The sequence below is a fragment of the Staurois parvus genome, unplaced genomic scaffold (assembly GCF_062004578.1).
Source record: "Staurois parvus isolate SC_StPar_1 unplaced genomic scaffold, SC_StPar_1.0 ptg000418l, whole genome shotgun sequence".
In the NCBI taxonomy this organism is placed as follows: domain Eukaryota; kingdom Metazoa; phylum Chordata; class Amphibia; order Anura; family Ranidae; genus Staurois; species Staurois parvus.
Window position 1 is genome coordinate 484,370 of NW_028318214.1, and position 15,725 is coordinate 500,094.

General features: G+C 43.9%; 1 protein-coding gene across 1 annotated transcript in view; it reads right to left on the reverse strand.

The window, feature by feature from the left end:
• Positions 1–10,132, reverse strand: part of LOC149454735 (kunitz-type serine protease inhibitor bitisilin-3-like) — a 33,131-nt gene extending 22,999 nt beyond the window's left edge. The window contains exon 1 of the mRNA XM_089687127.1: positions 9,997–10,132. Within this exon, the coding sequence (XP_089543253.1) occupies positions 9,997–10,072 (76 nt within the window). The 5' untranslated portion in view covers positions 10,073–10,132. The remainder of the gene's footprint in view (positions 1–9,996) is intronic.
• Between the last annotated feature and the right edge of the window lie 5,593 nt (positions 10,133–15,725).

Sequence of the window (15,725 nt, forward strand, 5' to 3'; positions counted from 1 at the left end):
CATTGGCTGAGACAAAGCAGTGGGAACCACTGGTACTGGCTGTCAATCACAGCCAGTGTGGAGGGGTGGGACTGTGCCATTCCCTGTGTATCCATAAGACAGCCGGCTCAGGAGTGAGCACTCATTAGTGCCCCATAGCAAACAGCTTGCTATAGAGGCACTTGATGAGGGGAGGGGGCTGAGGATAATCAATGCTGCTCTGTTCAAAACCATTACACAGAGCAGGTAAGTAGAACGTGTTTGTTATTTAAAAAAATAAAATGTTATCTTTTACAATCATTTACTAGATGGTCAGGGTAACTATCTTTCAGTCTCTTTTAGCATGCAGTGATCCTGCATTATAGCTCACATAAAACACAATGGCGTGAATGAACCCCTTAGGGAGAGATTTACTAAAACTGGAGGGTGCAAAATCTGGTGCAGCTCTGCATAGAAACCAATCAGCTTCCAGGTTTTACTGAAAAAAGAATCAGGGCTTTTTTTCAGTGGGAACCTAGGTGAATGTAGTTCCAGGAGCTCCAGCATTGAATGTATGTAATGGCGGGTCTCGTGATGCTGGCTGTTGGGGGATCTATTGTTGCTGGTGGTGGAGATTTTTTTTTATTCAGGGTGTCATTTGTTGCTGGGAAGGATCTTCTGCTGAGGGAGGGGATCTATTGATGCTGGCTGCTAGAGGGTCTATTGATGCTGGCTGCTGGGAGATCTTCTGTTGCTGCTGGAGGTCTGTTGTCGTTCGGGTCAATCCAATGTTGCTTGGGTGGTATTTTTTTTTGGGGGGGGGGGCTTTTTTTCAGTGGGAACCTGGGTGAATGCAGTTCCAGGAGCTCCAGCATTGAATGTATGTAATGGCAAGAGGTGCTGAGGTGTACTGGAGGGTCTCGTGATGCTGGCTGCTGGGGGATCTATTGTTGCTGCAGGATGAGATATTTTTTGCTTGAGGGAGTCAGTTAATGCTGGGAGGGATCTATTGATGCTGGCTGCTAGAGGGTCTATTGATGCTGGCTGCTGGGAGATCTTTTGTTGCTGCTGGAGGTCTATTGTTGCTTGGGTTGATTCAATGTTGCTTAGGTGGTATTTTTTTGCGGGGTCTATTGTTGCGCAGGGTTATATTGTTGTGGGTGTGAACTGTTGTTGAGGGGTCTATTGTTTCGGGGGGAGTCTAATGTTGCTGGCTGCAGGGGATCTATTTTACTGCTATTCTTGTTATCAGTAACAAATTTCATACAAATTACTTAGCACCACAAAATGATACGGCTTTCTAAATTCTATAAAAAGTGCGATACTGGGGGGTGGGTAGGGGGTGGAACCAAGGTGCGGTGCTTGGAGGTGGGTAGCGGAGAAAAGGGGTGACTCAAAAGGGGGGATTCCTGCACCTATTCACTGAGAAAAAAAAGCCCTGGAAAGAATACTTTACAATACATTACATCATTTCTGACGTTATTTGGGGGGAGATTTACTAAAACCGATGCATACAAAATGTGGTGTGGTTCTGCATAGTAACCAATCAGCTTCCAGGTTTTATTGTCAAAGCCTAATTGAACAAGCTGAAGGTAGAAGCTGATTGGCTACCATGCACAGCTGCACCAGATTCTGACTGCTCCAGTTTTAGTAAACCTCCTCCTTTGGGTAAACGGCAATAGGGAAGCAGAAATTATTCTAGATCAGCAATGGGGGGGGGGGCTCTAAACCTTTCCACTAAAGGAAGTATATATGAAAACCCGTATCTTCCTACCCCTCCCTGCATTGTGCGTCTGCCCAGCAATTAAGAGACACAAATGTGACATCATAACAAGGGAGCTCACTTACTGTGTCAACTGCTTCTATTGTGAAGGTGAAGGTTGCTGAAAAACGTCTCAGTATGCTTAAGGCAGCAGGCAAAAATTTATGAGGTTATAAAGCTTAAAGGATAAGTTCACCTTTTAGACAAAAATAATAAATTCACATTTTTTGCAGGTAAAAAAATGTGCATTTTTTATTTTTGTCTACAGGATCCTGGAAAGCATTGCGGCAACAATCAGTAGATCTCTGATGCCACGCAGGTCTCCTGCAGATCTGTCAGCATATCTGCTTGCCGTATGGGATGTACAGAATGTGTGGGATGTACGGGATGTACGAGATGTGTGGATGTACAGGATGTACGGGATGTGTGGGATGTATGGGGTGTACAGGATTTATAGGACGTATGGGATGTACTGGTTGTGTGGGATGTAGGGGATGTATGGGATGTACAGGATGCATGGGATATACGGGATGTATGGGATGTATGGGATGTACGGGATGTACTGGATGTGATGTATGGGATGTACGGGATGTACGAGATGTGTGGGATGTACAGGATGTACGGGATGAACGTGATGTGTGGGATGTATGGGGTGTACGAGATTTATAGGACGTATGGGATGTAATGGTTGTGCGGGATGTAGGGGATGTATGGGCTGTACGGGATGCATGGGATGTACAGGATGTATGGGATGTACGGGATGTATGGCATCTACGGGATGTATGGGATGTATGGGATACATGGTCAGGCAGATATTCTGACAGGAAGCTTGAACTAACTACCACGGCTCTCCACAGCGCCATGATAGTTCATTGAAAACTACAAGCCGACAGCCGCTAAGGCAGCAGCTGCAGCTATGGAAACATGTTACATGTTCCACACTAAAAAGGTATGGAACATTTAACATGTTCCCGAAGATGAACTTATCCACCTGCCTTCCTGAGGATTTGCCCCCCTTCCTGACCAGGCCATTTTTTTTTTGCCATACGGAGCTAAATTACTTTAACTGACAATTGCACGGTCATGCAACGCTGCACCCAAATTAAATTTATGTCCTTTTTTTCCCACAAATGGAGCTTTCTTTTTTAATGCTATTTGATCACCTCTGTGTGTTTTTATTTTTTGAACTTTAAAAAAAACAGACTGGCAATTTAAAAAAAAAAAAACACAATATTTTTGACTTTTTGCTATAAAACATAGCCAGTAAAAAAATTGAAAAATCTAATTTTGCCATAAATTTAGGCCAAAATGTATTCTGCTCCATGTCTTTGCTAAAAACAATCCCAATACGTGTAAATTAATTGGTTTATGTGAAAGTTATAGAGTTTACAAATGGCGGTATATATACTGGGATGTTTTGTTTTATACTAGTAATGGCGGCGATCAGAGACTTATAGCGGGACTGCGGCGAGCATTCTGACACTGGGTGGGGGGAACTAACTGCCATTGACATCTCAATGACACTAATACAGTGATCAGTGCTAATAAAAAAGCACTGACACTGTACTAATGATGCTGGGTAGTAAGGGGTTAACATCTGGGGCGATCAAAGGGTTAATTGTGTGCTGTTTGTGTTTTACTAGGGAGGAATGCTGCTTTGTATTGCATAGCAGCATGCTGGTGCTGACAGAGGAGAGATCTGTATTGTTTACCTACAGACCTCTCACCTGCCAGTGTTCCACGGCGATCGCCAGGTGCCGGCGAGGAATCTCCCGCTGGGACCCGGTGATTGACATCTGCAGCAGCCAATGGTGGCACAGGTACGGCGCCCCCTACCCAGAGATACAAAATTACGTGTATATATTCTTGATTTTGCGCAGCCCTGCCGCCTTGTAGCAGTACTTTTGCTGTTGGGCGGAGGGGAAACAGTTAAAAGTTTTTACCTTAATGCATTCCTTGTATTAAGGTAAAAAAATGTTTAGGCATTAGTACCCCCCCCCCCCCATTATACTTACCTTAGCCCTCGGTCCAGGGCTGTGCACATCTGCAGATCTTCTCTCCATATTTCCTGGTCTCACTTGCTCTGCTGGGGCATTGAGAACCATTGGCTCCTGCTGCTGTCAATCAAAGCCAGTGACGAGGGGGCCAGGCTAAATCCCGCTGTCTGTGTCAATAAACGCAGACAGCAAGGCTTGGGAGCGAACCTGCGTGAGTTTATGTGCCCGGAGTTCAGTTTTAAGGAAACAAAAAGTATGCTAAGGACAGAAGAGTGCCATTCTCCAACTTATCAGAAGATTTTCATGGCCACCATTACTTGACAGCTTTACATATATAAATTGTACCCTCCCTCAAGGGGCATACAATCTGAGGTCTCTAACTCACATTCATACATACACATACTAGGGCCAATTTAGACAGGAGCCAATTAACCTACCAGCATGTCCATGGAGTATAGGAGGAAACCGGAGGAAACCCACACAGGCACAGAGAGAACTCGCAAACTCCAGGCAGGTGGTGCCATCACATAGGATTATTTGGTCTCATAAGGGGCAGGTGGTCATGACTGGACAGCATATCTTATTTTAAGTGGTTTTAGAGGCAGAAGGGGTTTTTTACCTTCATGCCTTCTCTTCATCAGGCTCCATTCACACTAGTGCAACTTGTCATGCGACTTTGGACACAAAGTCTCATGACACGTCGCAACCTATTGTTTTGCACCCATTTGGATATGTGCGACTTAAAGTTGCAGCTACTTTGAAAAAATTCCTGCACTACTTTGATGCAACTTGCCTGAGTGTAAAATCGGATCAAAGTCGCACTCCAAGTTGTACTCCAAAGTCGCACTGGACATCGTGTGAATGGAGCCCTAGAAGATAACTTCACATGTTACATGTTACACCCACGTTTAGGATGTTATGAATAGACCGGACCCCGCACCCCCCCCCCCCCCACTCCTCTGCATCTACGGGGGATCTTCTCCTCCCACTGTCACAATTTCTAAAAACACGGCCAGGTGAACCTCTGTGAATGAGAAACAACAAGTCACGACTTCCTTAGCGGCTGACGGCTTGTAGTTCTCAATGAACTACCACGGTGCAGTGGTGTGCCATGGTAGTTAATTGAATCTTCCTGTCAGTATATTATTATTATTATTATTATTATACAGTATTTATAAAGCGCCAATAGTTCGCTCAGCGCTGTACATTACAAAGGGGGACAGAACATGTGACAGAACAATACCAATACAATGCAAAACATGAGGGGATTGAGGGCCCTGCTCCTTGGAGCTTACAATCTAGGAGGGAGGGGATGGTGGCACAGGAGGAGATAGCTGTGGGGGATGGAGTGGTAGGAAGAGTGGAGGAGGTCGGAAAGTTAGCAGGGGGTGGGGTAGGCTTCCCTGAAGAGATGGGTTTTCAGGGTGCGCCTAAAGGAGAGGAGAGTAGGTGATAATCTGATGGGTTGGGGCAGAGAGTTCCAGAGGATGGGTGACACCCTGGAGAAGTCCTGGAGGCGGGCATGGGAGGAGGAGTCCAGGGAACTAGAGAGAAGGAGGTCTTGTGAGGAGCGGAGTGTGCGTGTTGGGCAGTACTTGGATATTAGGTCAGTGATGTAGTTCGGGGCAGTATGGTGGACAGCTTTGTACGTCAGTGTTAGGATTTTGAATTTGATCTGTTGTGCAATCGGAAGCCAGTGGAGGGATTGGCAGAGGGGGGTGGCGGAGATGGAGCGGTTGGAAAGGTGAATGAGTCTGGCAGCCGTATTCAGGATTGACTGAAGCGGGGATAGCCAGCAGCGAGGCAGGCCAGTGAGGAGGGAGTATATCTGCTTGCTTGTGCATCGCATACAGGCAAGCAGATATACTGACAGGTCTGCAGGAGACCCGCATGGCACCAGCGATCTGCTGATAGCTAGTGCAATGGTTTACAGGCTCCTGCATTAAAAAATAAAAATAAACTAGAGCACTCATCAGCTCCCTGGTAGTTCATTTAGAACTAGAAGCCAACTACAAGCGGTACTTGTTGTTCTTCTATTCACAGAACTCTGGATGAATGACGCGGCAAGGTGAGAAGAGCCTCGCTTGGCCGCGTTTTTTAAAATTGCAATAGCAGGTATGGGGAGAGGATCCCCGCTCGCTGTCACAATGGGGGATGGGGGGTTGTGGGGGGCTGCTGAAACAATAACATGTTACATGTTACACCCTGACTACATATCTGAATCTTACACAGTGACTGAGAGCTGTTGGTAACAGCACCGATACAGTGCTGGGACCACCAAGCGAGCATGCATCCAGCACAGAAAAGCAACCCCAGCTGTATGCATATACAGTATGTAGTAGTTCGGCTCTAAAACCCTCTGCCCTGCTGCCACATATGTTAATGGGACAGTAATTAGAGAACTGACATAAAGCAACAATTCTACTTCAAGTACACCCCTCACCCCTCTCAGTGTACCAGGCATGTTCAAATACAGACATGGCGGCCCCCCGCCATCTAGCATGGAGTATGGACCATCAATGGAAATGAACAGGGCCACGATGTGTGGTGTACTAGGCAGGGCATTTTGAAGTAGGACTACTAAGACTACTAAGTAGGACTAATAAGAAACTCAGTAAGGGGATGAAGGTAAATTTGTAACTATGCTGATTGCACTCAGGAAAGTACAATTGTCTTTTAAAGTTGATCTCCAAGCAAAACTTTTCTTTCCACCTCCTACCCCCCAAAAATTCAACTAATTCTGCCCTCCGTGTCCCTCACCACACCACTCAAAGACTGATTCACCAGTGATCCAACACTGCTGCTCTTGCCTGTGCCAATCTCTTGTTTCTTCGTGACATCATCATGCTGTGTAGTATTCTAGTATCTGAGAGGACCCTACTGCTGGACAACCAAGTGTGGACACCTGAAAATAGACCGTCTTACAATGCAGTGAAGAAACTAGGAGGCTCAGGATCCAACACATCATGTGGCCCCTTGATTTAGATAAGTTAAAGGGTTCAGTCTGAAGAAGGTTCCTAAAGAGCCATTAGTTGGAAGGGGGGTTATGCCCAGAGTTTAGTTTAACAACTGGGTAACGTCAACCTTTACACAGAGCAAGTATAATTTGTCAATAATCCGGATGTCACAGTGGCTTAGTGGTTAGCACTTTCACCTGGCAGTACTAGGGTTGTTGGTTCGTATCCCAACCATGGCACCATCTGCCTGGAGTTTGCATGTTCTTGCTGTGCCTGTGTGGGTTTCCTCCCACACTCCAAAGACATGCAGATAGGTTAATTGGATCCTGTCTAAATTGTCCATAGTATGTATATGTATGAATGTAAGTTAGGGACCTTAGATTGTATACCCCTTGAGGGTTAGGGACTGATGTGAATGTACAATATATATATGTAAAGTGCTGGGTAAATTGACAGTGCATTATAAGTACCTGAAATAATAAATAATGGTAGTAACCTTTCTTACATACATCGAATATAACTGGATACTAATATTTATAGGTAAAGTTGATCCAGGGAATATCCTCTTGGGGGATCAGGAAGGAATTTTTTTCCCAGCAGGAGCAAATTGGATCATGCTTTGCTGGGGGTTTTTTTTCTTTCCTCTGGATCAACTGTGGGTATAGGATTAAACTTTTTTTTTTCCTATGGTTGAACTGGATGGACTTTTGTCTTTTTTCAGCCAGACTATGTAACCCATATTTGGTGTTTCACTGATCTGGCTGAAATCAATGCAAACTACTGTGTGATATTTCACTTTGTCCATCAGCATTGAGTTGACCTGTAAAATAACAGATTCTGATTTATAACATACTAAACCCATTTCTGAGATTTACATTCAGCACCATAATTCAGCATTTCTTAAAAATAATTTTTCATATGCCAGGGGCTCTGAACACAAGCCCATAAAAGCTCCATATGTACAGACTGTGAAGAAAAAGCTTACAAAATATTGCTGTTGTGGTAGTATACTCCGGAGCTCCTACATACTATTTATCCCACTGTTTGGAGACGTCACTCAGAAGTGGGATCTCTGTTTCACATCCTATAGACATGCCCAAGAATTGTAACTTTTTGAGAAGAAGTCAATTCATTAATCTCCACGGTAGTTGAAATGCCTATTGTAAATATTAAAAGATACTTCACATCAAACATGGAGATCCAGCCCATCTCCGGATGACCAGGGTGTATTTATATATGTACTATTCTCGCAGCAACCAATAGTCCTTTTCCAGAGAAATGCATTTATTCGGATAAAGATATTTGTTACAGATGACAGAAATCCAGCTGAATACTTGTAAATGTTACAATGAACAACAGCCCTCAAAGTCCCATTCAAGATGCTTCTTATCAAGCATAGAGATACTACACCGTCCAGCATATGTCCAATCTATGATATGCACCTAGGCAGCTTCCATGCATGCAATAATGTGAGTTATGATCTCTACCTGTCCTGTCATCTGTGTTTTGTCACCCGTATCCTGACCTATGCTCTGTCCCATGTATCACCACTTGTGCTCTGTCCCTTTGTTCTGTGACCTGAGTTAATATACACATTTTCCCCATTCAGTACAATGGCAAGCACTCTGGCCACTTTAAGTAGCATGTTTGATCTTATGGGGTTTATTTACTAAAGCTGGAGAGTCCAAAATCAGACTCCCTTCTGCATAGAAACCAATCAGCTTCTAACCTCAGCTTTTTCAATGAAGCTTTGGCAATGAAACCTGGAAGCTGATTAGTTTCTATGCAGAAGGGAGTCTGATTTTGGACTCTCCAGCTTTAGTAAATAAACCCCTATGTGTCTAGACCTAGAAACTTCCCCTGACTCTCCATATATTTACCCAAAAACAGGTTAACCCAACACAACAAAGGTAAGGTAATTACCCCCTGCATACATTAAGATAGTAAGGTGTCCTTTTGGTGTGTAAAGTGGTCTTCTCACTGGCCTATCCAAAAATGAACAGTATGTGTTTCAATGTCTACAATACATATACATATATATATTACACACAATATACTACACCTGTTACCCTTGATCCACTGATTCATCTCCTGGACCCCCTTGTCCATGCTCTAGGGAAAAACCATTAAAGGCTGATGACCCACATCCTTACAGCGGCAATTGGATCCTGTCTAAATTGGCCCTTGTATATGAATGTGAGTTAGGGACCTTAGATTGTACGCCCCTTGAGGGTTAGGGACTGATGTGCATGTACAATATATATGTAAAGCGCTGTGTAAATTGACAGCGCTATATAAGTACCTGAAATAAATAAATAAATTACCATCCAATGGAAACACACATCCCCCTGACAACCCAACACTTACTACATCGGGTTAAGGAGGTGAGATTTATAGAATACCTTACAGTTAGATTATGTGGCACCTTAGATAGGTTTAATGCTCTATGGGATATCTGGGACATTTACCTAATATTTAATATGTCCTAATTACATTAGTCGGTGCTCACTGGGTGCCATTTTTTTTTTGCCTAATTCCTTTGATTGCGATGTATTACTTTTTAAAAATCTTTTTCTATTATGCATAGTTATACAGCCTGACTTGCTCTGTGGGTGTGTAATGACCTCATAGCAGTTCACTGATTATTTTATACACAGAAAGATGGTTGATATTTTCCGATCTGTCACCTTTACACTCATATGCTGCTGTGCAGTATGATACTTGTGGAATGTTGTCTGTTCTCACTTTTTCTTTATGTATTTCCTTATAAAAATGTGAAAAAGAATGTGTTTACTTAAATAAACAGTTAAACTAAAAAAAAAAAAAAAAAAAAAAAAAAGCAGTTTCTCCATACACGAAACGGAGATTTCTGAAGGATCTGTGCCCATCCTATGCACATTCTGATGATATACCAACCACGGCATCACCTGCCTGGAGTTTGCATGCTCTCCCTGTGTCTGCATGGGTTTCCTTCGGGTACTCCGGTTTCCTCCCACACTCCAAAGACACGCTGATAGGTGAGTTGGATCCTGTCTAAATTGTCCCTAGTATGTGTATGTATGAATGTGAGTTAGGGACCTTAGACTGTACGCTCCCTGAGGGTTAGGGACTGTTGTAAATGTAAAATTTATATGTAAAGCACTGTGTAAATTGACAGCGCTATATAAGTACCTGTAATAAATAAATACCAATAGATAAATGCAGTTGCCACTTCCGTTGCCCCATATGTGTCTATATGGTTGTGGTAGGAACATTAGATGTAAGCTAGGAAGCAATAGGAATGGTTCTGTTGGTACCCCACCAATAAATAAATCTCACTTACCTTGCTTCGGTGAGGCACGCGCTGGCATCAATTGACTGGCTGCCACTACAGCCAGGAAAATGGCACACCACATCATGCCTGAGAGTCACCAAGTCATCTGCTGCTGGAGAGATAAGAGCAAATATTCAAGCTGCTGAAACATGATGACGTTCAATACCTGGAGGGAGAGGACGGTTATCACCAGAACATTTTACTGACCTTCTGAGAGTGCCAGAACTGGAATTTCCTGAGAGTCCAGACTCAGCCTCCCTTAACATATGATATATTCAGGGTCACCCAGACTATGAACACAAAGAACAGCCTGCACCTGTGTGACAGATTTTGTGGACATACATAAAGCAGCGAATATGACACTCACCATATATTGACAAAACATACAGAAGACATTGCAAAAGAATGGGATTTTCAAAAGATAATATGAAAACCATACGTGTAGTATTTACAACATATATAGATTTTATTGTAATTTTTTATATTGTAAAAATACCATATACAGATACTAAAAGAATATACACACAAGAACACCTCCTCCCAGCTCAACCCCTATCCTATGTGCCATAGAATGTCATCATTTCCAAATGTTGAGATATATATATACATATACATATATATATACAAATCAGGTGTGGTGAATAGCACATCAGTTAGTCTCTTTGTGTAAAGCAATCAATCCTTCCCAAGGGCTATATATGAAAAAAAATTCAGTCCAGGATTGCTGCACAATTTTTCAATGCATCATGAAATCCAATATCAATTGTTCCATACACACACAACAGTTTCGGGCAAAGTTCTTAAAGCCCTTCCTCAGGTAGGAACATCATTGAAAAAACACCATTATCTACCCATACATATAAAAAGGACAACATGTTCATCAGGAATCAATTACTTCATTATACTAAATTAAACATACATGATTATTTATCACAAAGGTCATCAACTATCTCAGAGAGATGCCAGTTGGGTAATGTTCACTTCTCATCACCTAGGATGGAGCGTCCCGGTGAAAAATTATTATAAAATACGAGGGGCTTTCAAGTCAAACCGGGACAAAAAGAGCTTTCTTTTGGTGGTATTTGATCACCACTGGGTTTTTTATTTTTTGCTATATAATCGAAAAAAAGATCAAACATTTTGAAAAACAAAAAACACAATATTTTCAACTTTCTGTTATATCCAAAACATATCCAATTTAAAAAAAAGTCTTTATAAATTTAGTGCAAAATGTATTCTGCCACGTCTTTGTTGAAAAAAAAACAATCGCAATAAGTGTATAAAAAATGCACTACATACAGTATAAAATCGAAACATATTGCAGTAAATATAGTAAGGTATAAAGGTGAAATAAGATGATTCCAGCTTATCATGTTTGGGTTGAATGAATGTGGATCCATCGAAATCTCTGAATCATAACATAACAAAAGAATCCCCCAACACTCCGCATGTTTGACCTTACTACCATCGAGGAAGTCTCCAAGATCCTCTCTGATGCCCACCTCACCACCTGCCCCCTCGACCCTATCCCCTCACAACTCCTACGACCTCCCTCCCCCTCCATTCTACGCTCCCTCACCCACATCTTCAATCTCTCCCTCTCCTCCGGCACTTTCCCTTCCCCTCTGAAACATGCACACATCACCCCCATACTTAAAAAGCCCTCCCTGGACCCCAATGACCCGAACAACCTCAGACCCATCTCCCTGCTCCCATTTACATCTAAACTCCTCGAGCGCCTAGTCTACACCCGCCTATGCTCTCACCTCAATGACAACAACCTCATCGATCCCCTACAGTCCAGCTTCCGTCCCTTACACTCCACCAAAACTGCCTTACTTCAACTCTCCAACGACCTGCTAACCGCCAAAGCTAATGGCCACTATTCAGTGCTCCTACTCCTTGACCTTTCTGCAGCCTTCGACACAGTCGACCACCCCCTCCTCCTCAAAAAACTACACTCCTTCGGCCTCAGAGATTCTGCTCTCTCCTGGCTCTCATCCTACCTGTCACAACGCTCCTTCAGCTTTACCTATAATGCTACCACCTCCCCCTCACTCCCCCTCTCTGTTGGGGTCCCTCAAGGCTCTGTCCTCGGGCCCCTTCTCTTCTCCATCTACACCTCCTCCCTTGGCCAACTCATACACTCTCACGGCATCAACTACCACCTCTAAGCCGACGACACACAAATCTATCTCTCAACCCCCTACCTCACCCCCTTGGTCTCCGCCCGAATCACACACCTACTGAGCGACATATCTGACTGGATGTCGCTCCACTTCCTTAAACTGAACCTCTCCAAAACCGAGTTTCTTGTCTTCCCCCCAGCCCGGACACCACCCCCCATTGACTTCTCCATCACGTCCAACAACGCCACCATCAAACCCGCCCCGCAGGCCAGAGTACTTGGTGTCATTGTGGACTCCAGCCTATCCTTCCAGCCCCAACTCCAATCTTTAACAAATTCGTGCAGACTCCACCTCCGCAACATCGGCAAAATATGCACGTTCCTAACCCCAGAAACCACTAAACAGCTCATCCACTCCCTCATCATATCACGACTCGACTACTGCAACTCCCTCCTCACTGGCCTGCCTCGCCGCTGGCTATCCCCGCTTCAGTCGATCCTAAATACGGCTGCCAGACTCATTCACCTTTCCAACCGCTCCATCTCTGCCACCCCCCTCTGCCAATCCCTCCACTGGCTTCCGATTGCGCAACGGATCAAATTCAAAATCCTGACACTGATGTACAAAGCCATCCACCATACTGCCCCGAACTACATCACCGACCTAATATCCAAGTACCGCCCAGCACGCACACTCCGCTCCTCACAAGACCTCCTACTCTCTAGTTCCCTGGTCTCCTCCTCCCACGCCCGCCTCCAGGACTTCTCCAGGGTGTCACCCATCCTCTGGAACTCCCTGCCCCAACCCATCAGATTATCACCTACTCTCCTCTCCTTTAGGCGCACCCTGAAAACCCACCTCTTCAGGGAAGCCTACCCCACCCCCTGCTAACTTGACGACCTCCTCCACTCTTCCTACCACTCCATCCCCCCACAGCTTTCTCCTCCTGTGCCACCATCCCCTCCCTCCTAGATTGTAAGCTCGAAAGAGCAGGGCCCTCAATCCCCTCATGTTTTGCATTGTATTGGTATTGTTCTGTCATATGTTCTGTCCCCCTTTGTAATGTACAGCGCTGAGCGAACTATTGGCGCTTTATAAATACTGTATAATAATAATAATAATAATACGGAATTCATTTTATTCTATTCGTTCTTTCAGGTGCACATGGCTCCAGTCGATATCGTCCAATCAGCTCATTCCATTTTTCTTTGTGGGTTGGACTATGACTCAGAGTGTGTAAGCGACGTTTTCCCACGTTTTTCCGCATTTGCCTTTTTTAGAGTTTTTTACCCAAAAAAAAATTTTTTTTGGTCCAAAAACGGCAGTTTGCGGTGGTTTACCCCGTTTTGCAGCGTTAGAGCATTTTTACAGCTAAAAACTCCTCTAGAAATCCACTAGTCTTGGGGTTTTTTTCCAGCCAAAAAACGTTGATTCCAGTCTATGTGTGTATGGATACATAGGATATCATCCTGGGGGGTTTACTGGCTGTAAAAAAAAACGTCAAAAGCCAAAAACAGCCGCTGTAAAAACATCCAGTGTGCATGAGCACTAAATCGCGGTAAATCGCATTCAACCAGCGTTTTTGGACTTTTTTAAGGGGTAAAAAAAAACACTAAAAACCGCAAATGGAGCAAAACGCCACTAAATGTTAATGCTAAAAAACTCAAGTTTTTAACGTGACTTTGCACAGCTAACGTTACCAGTGTTATCAAAATGCCCCGTGTGCATGGAGCCTTAGGTGCTCACTGGTTACAGTCATTTCAGCAGTTCTCCAGTTAATACGATGTTCATTGGTTATAATTGGAAGGTGGCTCTTGTCAGTCTGAACTCCTTTGACTTTCTTTGAACCTAAGAATACTGAGAGAGGGAGTTTCGGCTTTTAAAACATGGAAATGTGTTGTGTTTTTATAGGAGGGGGACACAGTCTGGTTGCAGAGTACATCTAATTTTCATCTCGACACGGATTCTGAACTCCTCATTCCTGTTCTGCAATTCTCTATAGCAGCCTTTCTCAACCTTTTCAACACAGAGGAACCTTCCAAATACTGTATACCTTCCAGTCTCAGGGAACCCCTGCTAAAAATGACTATATCTACAACTCATGATACATTAGTCTGGTGATTAGTGGGAAGAATGCTCCTTACAGAAAAAGATCAATGGTGTCAGTGGGAACCAGGACTGACAACTCATGGGGCCCCCGGGCAATAGGGGTTCATGGGGCCCCTGTGTCCTTGCCCAAACTCAAAAAAGCCTATGAAAAAGGTACCAGGGGCATCTCATGGGGCCCCCTACTGACCCCAGGCCCACGGGCAGTGCCCGAGTTTCCAAATGGTCAGTCCGCCCCTGCTGGGAACTTATCCAAGAGGCAGACATTGCTCATTGCTCAAGGAACCCCTAGCAAGGTCTGGAGGACCCCTGGTTTAGAAACCCTGCCCTACTGTGTCCTGGAACTATCAATTAATTCAGTTCAAAGTATATGTAGCACTACCCCCCTTAGGAGTCGCTGAGTTTTTGGGTGCCCCTATAGTCCTGCATAGCCAGGCAACACACATTTTCTTCCACACTTGCAAACTGGAGACAGTAAACAGTCCTTGAGCTTGTTTTTGCAGTTTTATTAACCACTTGCTCTCCAGTGGATTCCCCCCCCCCCCCCTTTCTGACCAGGCCATTTTTTGTGATAGGGCGCTGCGTTACTGACTGACAATTGTGCAATCATGCAACGCTGCACCCAAATTAAATTTCTGTCCTTTTTTCCCATAAATGGAGTTTTCTTTCAGTGGTATTTGATTGCCTTTGCGTTTTATATGTTTTTATATGGTTTGCACTATAAACAAAAAAAGACAGACAATTTTGAAAATAAATATATTTTTGACTTTTTGCTATAAAACACATCGTGTAAAAAAATTTAAAAATCAGATTTCATCATAAATTTGGTCCAAAATGTATCCTGTGACATGTCTTTGTGAAAAAAATCCCAATACGCGTAAACTAATTGGTTTACGTGAAAGTTATAGAGTCTACAAAAGGCGGTATATATACTGGGATTTTTTTTTTATACTAGTAATGGCGGCGATCAATGATTTATAGCGGGACTGCGGCAGGCATTCTGAAACTGGGGGAGGGTGACTGACTAACTATCACTGTCATCCCCAGTGACACTAATACAGTGATCTGTGCTAATAATACTGGGCAGGAAAGGGTTAACATCTGGGGAAATCAAAGGGTTAACTGTGCTGTTTGTGTTTTACTAGGGCGACATGCTGTTTTGTACTGCTCTGCTATGCAAAGCAATACAAAGCAGCATGCAGGAACTAACGGGGAGAGATCTGTATTGTTTACATACAGACCTCTCCCCTGTCAGTGATACTCAGAGATCGCTAGGTGTCGGCAGGGAATCTCCTGCTGGGACCCGGTGATTGACAGCTGTAGCCCCCAATGGCGGTGTGGGTAGGGTGCACCCCCACCTGGAAATACAAAATCATGTATATACGTATGCAAGATTTTGTGCAACCCTGCCGTTCTGTAGCAGTATTTGTGCTATAGGGTGGCGGGGAAGCGGTTAAAGGGTATTGAACTTGGATAGGGTTGAGGGGTATATGAGATGCCCAA